This window comes from Python bivittatus, unplaced genomic scaffold (genome assembly GCF_059951505.1).
Source record: "Python bivittatus isolate LINGU-HERP-01145 unplaced genomic scaffold, Pbiv_v1 ctg000690_np1212, whole genome shotgun sequence".
NCBI lineage: Eukaryota > Metazoa > Chordata > Lepidosauria > Squamata > Pythonidae > Python > Python bivittatus.
The window spans coordinates 20640133-20649477 of NW_028277096.1; the positions used below are offsets into that span (position 1 = coordinate 20640133).

Here is a 9345-nt window from a genome sequence, read left to right on the forward strand (position 1 = left end):
ACTGGAAGACACTAAGCTTAATTTAGGGAAAAGAAGAAAATGGAGCTATTTTTATGGTTTCTGAAATAACACGAAGGGTCACTTGGCCCCAACTGCTGTGGATAATATGGATTTCCATGGCTTGGAAACGTCTACTTTTAAGGAACCACTTCCAACTGATTTGTCTTACAGGTCACACAAGATTTGAGTGTGTTTTAGTGCACGCTCAAAGGGCCAATCAGATAATTTGGATAAGTGAGGAGTCGACATCAAGCTATCAGCAGTCCACTGCAGGGGAGAAGCTCCATAGTGATACGCAACATTGTCTTGCCATATCTGATTTTTTTCATGAAGGAAACCTAGCTCCTAGTTATTTTTTTCATTAAGGAGCCCTAGTTGTGATGTCAAGAACATCTGAAATAGGTGGGAAATCACTGGAGCAGAAGGCAGGGGAAAATCTGGTAGATCAAATCGAGAGAAAATTAATAGGGGTTCGCTCCCATTCCTCCACTCAGTCATCTCAGACCTCTTTCCTTTCTGTAGAACTGCTTGTTTAAGCCTCGCTTGGTTTATCGGTTTGTCTGTCAAATTTACATGGCCGCCAAAGTGACTCTGGGCAGCCGGTAATAAAACCAAGAATTAAAAGGAATTATTTGCCCGTTCACAGAAGGGGCCCGGCTTCTGGACTTACCCTGCAAGCGCTCGTATCTGGAGCCGACCTCCTCCGCTGGAGAAGAACACTACTTTCGCTCGCCCCCACCCTACGACCAGCAGATGTTGAGCCCCTCGTACTGCAGCGACGTCACCCCCCGAGAAGCTTGCATGTACTCCGGGTCTGAACTTGCAGGCGTCTCGGGGGTGGAAGACCTGCCCCCTCCCCCTCCCCCTCCCCCGCCTCCCCCACCTCCCCACCCCCTCCCCACCTCCCCCTCCCCCCACCTCTGAGCTGCAATATGTGGACCTCGGTTGCACCTTACACCAGTTACAGCGTCCAGACCATGGAGACTGTCCCGTACCAGCCCTTCCCGGCTCACTTCACGGCCACCACGGTGATGCCACGGCTCCCTCCCATGGGCAGCCAAGGCGCCCAGCCGCCGGGCAACAGCCCTTTCTCGGTCTACAATCAGCTCTCGCAAGCCCCCGCGCGGGAGAGGATTCCTGGAGCATCCTTCCCCAGGGAGCGGATGGGCGAGAGGAAGCTCCCGTCGCCCCACCTGAGCGCGGCCAACGAATTCCTGTACTCGCAGACTTTCTCCCTGTCGAGGGAACCCTCTTTGCAGTATCATTCGGGAGGGGCCACAGTGGACAACTGGACTGACGGGTGATGGCAAATGTCCTGCGAGGAGATTCGCCGCTCCGGGACGGTTAACGCGGCGTGAATATCCACGGATGCCTTGCACTTCCACAGCATCTACACGGACCTGCGCTTCCTTTGCGGTTTGGGAACACTCTGTGCAACACAAGGGGAGCTCTGTCAGAGGGGTGGGGCGGGGGCTAGTTCAGTGGAAGAGGTTCGGCTCAGCAGCATGGATCTCCTGGTCCCCGTGATCCAGTCGGACATTTGCCTCCTGGGGAGACGCATCCCTCACTCAGTTCCTGAAACACTTAAAAGAGTATTGGATTATCTCCCAAAACAGGGGTCTTCACTCTAGCCAGGGAAAGTCAACTGACATAACTTGTTTTCCCAGATGTGTGGTTTTTTTTTTTAATCCAATGAGAGGATAGCAAAAAATATATGTATTTTTTTCCTGCTGCAGCCAGTTTGCTCTCTGGCCATTGTCCCTTATCAGCAAAATACAAGCAAGGACCAGCTTTGCACCAAACACCACTGATTGCAAAGTTGGAATGGGTTTTGCTGTTCTCCTGCTGGAAGAGTTTTCGCTCTCTCCACAGAACAAAAACAGCTGTTTTTATCTTCCTGCTTCCACCCCGAAAACCAGCTGCCGTGCGTGCTGAAGCTTCGCACTCTTCCTGGACCTTGTGGCAGGGCGAATGCTCAGTAAACGCTTCCTCTCCCCTTAAGCCTGTTGGTGCAACACGCTCACGTGATATATCCCTGGGCACGAAAATGTCTAGTTGTGACCGATGATTCCCCAACTTTTGCTAGGTTCGTTTCAAACTTACCAGATTGTCTGCTGGTGACTTCCACCTGCTGCTAATCAGAACGGTTAGCAAGGGGAGAAATTACAAGCTGAAAGCGTGACTTTGCAGAAACAACCCCCAATGGTTTGAGTTGGAGAGTTTAAGGCACAGATGCCTGCATGTGAAAAGGGGCTTCCAACACAGTCAGTGCTGCCATCTTGACTTTTTTGACCCCACCCCACCCGATGCCCTTGGTTTGAGGGACAGACAGAAGACCCCTTAGCTGCAATCAAGTCCATTCATGCTTAACCCTAAGCCGTGTAAAAGGAGAGGGAGAGGGTGTTTTAAATGGGGGTGCTCTTAAAAGTGTTGAAGTGTTCACCTCAAATTTTGCAGTACAAGTAGCCCAAATGCCAGATCTGTTCCCCCCCCAAACCCCTGGATTAAACATAGGCCCAGCTGTGTTAAAAAGAACTCGATGTGTTGACTGCAGGAATTTGCCTTTTGCATTCGCAGGGGCAAATTGGGATATAAATTAGCCCTGGCGTTTTTCTGCAGTTATTAGGAAGCAAATTCTAGAGATGCTAAATTGTCCTGGATAAAGCCAGGTGAATGAAGGATACAAGGTCATATTCTTCTGATTTCCTTGGGTGGAAATCGGATTGCGGAGAATGGAATTACAGCCCTTGGGCAACTCCCCTGTCCAAGCCACGTCTCTTCATCCGTCTCTTAATCCTGAAGCTCGTCAGAGAACCGCAGACAATTATTCAAGCTAACTGTAAATACAGAAGCTGTGAATTTTGAACCTCGCGCTCTGAGATATTACATGGCTATAGCTCTTTCAGCGAAGTGTGCAATGACGCCTAAGCAAAAACTCAGGTTTGTTACTAAGTGTGGGAGACCTGCATCAGATCTCCAGCCTTGTTCTGTCATCTGTAGCTCAGTTTAGATCCCCTTTCCTGTGCAAGATGCAGAAAAGGCAAGCCGTCACTGCAAATAATAAATTGCCAAGAACACTTAACAAGGGTTTCATGGACAGACCAGATAATACATAGGGGAATTTGTTTAAATACTTAACGTGTTTAACCTTCTCTCTTTCTTGCCAAGGATTAACCATACGGCAAACACTTTCAAATTCTGACCATGATGGCATTTTCAAAACTCCCCGTAACTAGAAAGCTAGCACCGCAGGGAACCGACTTAGATGCTTTTGCCTGAAGGACTGTCCCCCCCCCCTTTTTTTTCTGCAGGGAATTTTTTTTTAACGGGGAAGTACTGAGAAATGGTTCCTACCAAGAAGAGCCTCAGAGGACAAATTACCTTACTTTAAGTCAGAACAGGGTGTCATCAAAGTCAGTACTAGCAACTGTGTTCCCATAATACGTTAAGCCTTAATTCATTTAACTATGGTTAACTTAATAAACCATGGATGGGTTTACACAATGTTTTAAGCTATAAACTCTGGTTTACAAGCCATACAGGCTGGGTTCATGTCACCCTATTCTGCAAACAAGCCAAGAACATTGTGGTTGTGTGTTGTGTGAATCCAACTGCTAACTCCTTGACATTAAGGAATGGCCAGGGACATCCTGGGCGGGGGAAGCTAAAAAAAATCAAGATGGTGGCTGCAACAGTGTGACTGGAGCTCCACCCCTTTCTGATGTGTGTTGCATATCAAAAGGGGGCGGAACTTCAGTCATGGGTATGAGCGCCATCTTGACTTTTTTGACCCCCTATTGCACAGAGTGGATTCAGCTGACTGATTCCATACACATGTAGTGGAGGTCTTCAATGGTCACAAAACCATACAAAACAAATAATAATTTCCACCACATCCAATGTATGGTAGTTTGGTTGGAATAACACTTATTCCTGGCTTCTAAAAAAGAATTAAAGAAGAAGGAAAATTAAAACATGATCTAAGCAACTTTTGAGCTTCTTAAGAATTCAAACTTTTACCATTTATTTCCTAGTCACCCAAAGTGCTTCAGCCCACCCTTTCATGGGGATCTGGGAATGAACAAGTCAGTAACCAGGACAGAAAGTGGGGAGACTTTGGGGTGGGGGGGAGGAAAAAAAATCTTTTCCTATCATCAAGGCTGCTAAAGAAAGGGTTATTTTTCATCCAGAAGATTGGCTGGTGTTTTGTTCTGTTGTGTTTTGTTTTAAGAAAAAATAATAATAATCAAAATTGGGACATCACTACAAGTGTTGCATGCTGAATATTTATATATCTATATATCTTTATATAACAAATATATTATCTCTCTCACAAATGCAGGCCCACGTGTTCCATTCAGCTTTGCTCTTTTTACGATAAAATTCCTAGTAAAAGAATGAATGTTGCAAGGGGATCTTTTTTTTTAATAAAAAAGACAGTTATTTAAGGTTTTTTTTTTCATTATTATTTACACCCTTTTGTGCTGTAAAAACTAAGATTTGGTTAGATGACATATATATGCTACAGATAAAGCTCTATTAGAATCCAAAGTAGATTTTTGTTTGTTTCACTTAAAAACACTGCTATCATAATATGAACATTTCATTTTACATTTCAGTACATAAAAAAAATCCCTACTGTAAATTGTTTGTGGGTGGCTTTCACTAACTAGAACATAAATTCTTGGGGAGGTGTTAGTCATCAAAAGCTTCCTTGATTGAGTTTTATGGTTTGTTTTTTTTAAAAAGGAAACATGGGGAGATCATTCGCTATTGAGAAGGTTTATTTGCAGCAATACTAGGACTGTGTATGGCCTACTGATGCAGAAATGAATGTGTTGTTATCCCCGATTCATTTTTGCATGAATAAACTTCTTGAATAGATGGAGGTGCAGATGTGACTACCAAGTCCAAGTTTCTACAGGGGCACAGAGGATAAAGCAAGTGCTACATTGCAAGGCCCTTTTGAACACACAACAGACCTACAAAAGGGGCAAACGATGGGTTGCAATGGCCTGAGGTTTGGCTTCATCCATAGCTTCCCTTGAAAATCCACACATAGGTCCCCCACCCCACCCCCGTGGAGACCTCCACTTGGCAATAAGATATTACTGGAAATCACTGAGTTTACAGGATAACAAAAGGACAGGAAATTTTACTTGGGAGAGAGAAAACGTCATTAAAGTTGATCAGCAAAGGCTCTTGAGTAAGCTTTGCCATCGTGGGAATAAATGGACTTGTCCCTTTATGGATTGCTAGTTGGTTCAACCACAGAGAGAAAACAGGAATATATGAGCTCTACCTTGGTGGAAGAAGGATGAGAGGGTTAGAGAGCATCACCGAAGCAATGAACGTGAAATTGAGCAAACTCCGGGAGGCAGCAAAGGACAGGAAGGCCTGGCGCAATATGGTTCATGGGGTCACGAAGAGTCGGACACGACTTAACAACTCAACAACAACGATATGGGTTGAATCAGGCGCTTTTTAATTTGTTCATAAATTATGTTTGTTTCAGGAAGAAACAGTAGGGTGGCCAAGATTGCAGATGCTACCAAACTAGGTTGGAGAAATGAAAAGTGACTGTGAAGAGCTCGCGTTAAATTACGAGGTTGGACCAGTGTGCCTCCATGGGCATCTGTAGCAGAGGTTGAAATTGAGAAGATGGTGGACGGAGCATCACAATGCTCCGTCCACCATCTTGCTGGTTTTGACACCACTGCTATGTGTTTAAGTACCTGGTATGAGTGGTACAACTGGAGAGAGTAAGGTCTTCATCTCTTCCTTGGAAGGCCCCTAGAGACATCTGGTTGGCCAAAAATACGAAACTAGGATGGGCTCTAGCCTGACACAAGAGAGCCATTTTTAATGGGTCATTTCTCAAGAACCTCTGTGTACATTTCTCCTTTTTCTTGGCAAGTGGGCACACTTTCAAACAAAGCCTTGGCAGTCACTCATAATTTTGATTTTCTAAGAGGACTTATAGAATCTAGATCAGTGTTTCTCAAACTTGGCAACTTTAAGACGTGTGGACTTCAACTCCCAGAATTCCCCAGCCCATGGGCTGGGGAATTCTGGGAGTTGAAGTCCACACGTCTTAAAGTTGCCAAGTTTGAGAAACACTGATCTAGAGGTATTCTAGAAGGGAAAAAAAAAGATGTTGGAGGTAGAGCTTTGCTTTCAGCATGCTAGTCCTGCTGGCCATAATAGTTTAATAGTTTCTATTAAATAAATACTTCAGCATGCCAGCATCCCAGTTTTTTTTTTCTTTTGCAAAAAACAGTGTAAAAAATCTGATAGGTTAGGAATTTGGCAAGCACCAAAGAAGGAGTCTGTTCCTTCTTTGCAGTTCCTAACAGCTCCCAGGTTTGTTTGCTTAGTTTTAAAAATAGTTTGCAGTAGAAAAGAAAGGGGACAGCCACAACCTTTCTACTACATGGCAATTTTCAAATGTAATTTAATTTAATTAAGGCGCTTATAGTGCCATCCTATGAAAATCGACTTCAAGTAATTAATTGTATTTTCAAAAACCCTGTAGGGTTCTTTGCTTCCTTGAATTTACATTTTCCTACACTGAACATTTTCTGACCTATTCATTCTCACTATTTGCCTTCCACAACGGACAATATTAGATCTGGCCTTTCCTTTCGGTAAAATGAATATTAAAGCAGATTGTGAAGAACCAATACCTCATGCTAAAACATGCCAGGGATTTAATTTTTTTTTTAAAGGAAACTTAATTCATAGAGTTTAAAAAAAAATGGATGCCTTCATTTTGGCAGTCCTTGCATTTGAGAAAAGCCAACATCTGGAATTGAAAGGGCACATTTTGGCAAGGAGATTTGCTTATGGCAAGAAGAAGGGAAGTCTTTGCAGTCTGGAAAATACAAGCTGCTTCACAGTGCTTTTATTATGTCATTAATTCATAATGCAATCTGTAGAAATAATTAAGTTGCTTTTCACGGGGAGAAGGAATCTCCCCCAAGAAAGGGGGCCTAGGGTAAGATTCTGCAGTCTGTTAGGGTTCTCCAGTACCACTGGACAGAAGGTGTAAAGCAGCATTTCTCAACCTTGGGAACTTTAAGATGTGTGGACTTCAACTCCCAGAATTCCCCAGCCAGCATGGCTGGCTGGGGAATTCTGGGAGTTGAAGTCCACACATCTTAAAGTTCCCAAGGTTGAGAAACACTGGTGTAAAGTGTTGGCAGGGCGATCCTCAGGCTTATACACTCCAAAATAAACTCTTAAAACAGGACATCTGCAGTGACTGGATTGCCTCCAGATTTCATCAGAGCAGACCCACTGAAATCAATAGCTCTGGTTCGACTTTTGCATCTCAAGTAAATTCCATTGTCTACGATCTTTGCTCACTTCTTGGGAGTTCTCATAAATGCTGAGTGGGATCTAGGCTTCAGCACACAACGCTCTATCCACCATCTGGCCAATTTTGACTGCTCGTGCAGAAGCTTCTGATTTAAACTATAAAATCAAGGCACAAAGGTGTCTACAGGGTATGGTCAAAAGTCAAGACGGCAGCCACAATGGGGCAATCAAAGCTCAGTCCACTTTTCATGCACAACACACCTAAAAATCCAAGGTGCCTTCATCTTGACTTTTTTGACCATACCCTGCAGACACTCTTGAACGAAGACATGTTGCGTGAATTTTGAAAAGCTGGGTTTCATCTGAAACCTGTGAAATAAGGATTGGTACTGAAGTCCAGAGAATTCAGCCAACATCATCTGACCAGCTTAACATCCCTACTTTCACTAAGAAAAATGAAATAAATTGTGGTTGCTCAACTGAGATCAGTGTCACTCCAGGACGAGGGGGGACCAAGTCTTCCTTCATTTCTTGAGCCACTATGAGGAGCGTAACCACAGGAAGGAATTAAAAAGTGGAGAAGAAGGGACACTGTAGCTGAGGCTAATCTCCAATTAAACCTCCCATCTAGGTCCAAGGAAAATGAGCCAAGTTTAAGATAAGTCCACTGTCTTAAGCCCTATTTGATCCAAGGTCCAGGTTTGGAAGAGACACTGGGCCTAACGGCATGTTGGCTTAGCAACTGGGGCTGGGTCAGAGCAACCGTGAAAAAAAGCATTAACCTTGATTGACCTCAGCCCCTTTGGGGTGTAATGAATCCTCACCAGGATCTTGAATGGTCCTCAAGAGAGTACGGGCGGTTGTTGCATTGAAGCCAAAGCTGAAGCTGAAGCAATAAATATCCATCGCATTGTTGGAGTTCTCTACGCTTGGTTTGTGGAGTTTGGAGTTACAGATGTTTCATTACATTACTAAGTGACATCTTCAGGGTAGGCGTTGTGGAGAAATCATACAATAATATAAATCAGATATACTATGAGAGCCAATCTGCGGTGGTGGTTAAACATAATAAAGGGGTGGGGATTGGATTGCCATTTTGACTTTTTTTAATGCACAACCCCCCCACCTCCCCCCCACACATAGTTGCCCCTGATCCAATTAACTCACTTGTATTACATCTGACTTGTCATAAGAAGAGCATTCACATAGCAAAACCTTTTTATAACATCCTGGTAATTGTATGTGGGGATTGTTAGCTCGCTCAGTAAAAAGGCAATTAAATGGAAGCATTATTGGGGGGTCCAAAAAGTCAAGATCATAGCCACAACTGAATACACAGACGTGGCCCCCATCTTGACTCTTTTGACCACTCTGACCCCAGGCACTCCAAAACAGAAAAGAATAACTGAACTCCTCAAAGCAGCGTTATTTCACCTTGAAAACTGTTCTCCACAAAACATAAGGAATTAATAAATAGGTATGTTTGGGAAGGTCGTAATATGGGAAGAACAAACATGAGCTGGTGGAGAGGAGGAGGAAGCCTACAGTAGTGTTTCTCAACCTCAGCAATTTGAAGATGGGTGGACTTCAACTCCCAGAATTCCCCAGCCCATGGGCTGGGGAATTCTGGGAGTTGAAGTCCACCCATCTTCAAGTTGCTGAGGTTGAGAAACACTGGCCTACGGAAACATTACTGAGCGATCCTGGCCAGAACAAAACAGTTGCCCCGAGAGTAATCAATTCTAGGTGAGCAGATGACTCTTGCAACGGGCCCCCCTGCCCGTCCTGAGCAAGTAAAACTATCTTTACCCCCATCTTCTTCAACAGAAGCCTCAAAAAAAGAAAATAAAGACGATAAAGCCACAGGTTTAGCAAGACATCTGAACACAATGCCTGCTTATTCCCCAGCCCTGGTCTTGCCAGCCGGCAGCCCACTTGGAGAAGCCATTTATCATTATGAAGGAAGGGAGACAGCCTGGAATGGGTCTGTGGGGCGGGGGGGGACCTTTCACGGGATTTCTGCAC

The 9345-nt window shown here is 44.4% G+C and overlaps 1 protein-coding gene across 1 annotated transcript in view; it reads left to right on the forward strand.

Annotated features, from left to right (window-relative positions):
- TBX4 (T-box transcription factor 4) overlaps nt 1-4737 on the forward strand; it is a 67627-nt gene extending 62890 nt beyond the window's left edge. Inside the window, 2 exon segments of the mRNA XM_088152255.1 lie at nt 647-885; nt 888-4737. Of these exon segments, the coding sequence (XP_088008381.1) occupies nt 647-885; nt 888-1304 (656 nt within the window). The 3' untranslated portion in view covers nt 1305-4737.
- Nucleotides 4738-9345: the final 4608 nt, after the last annotated feature.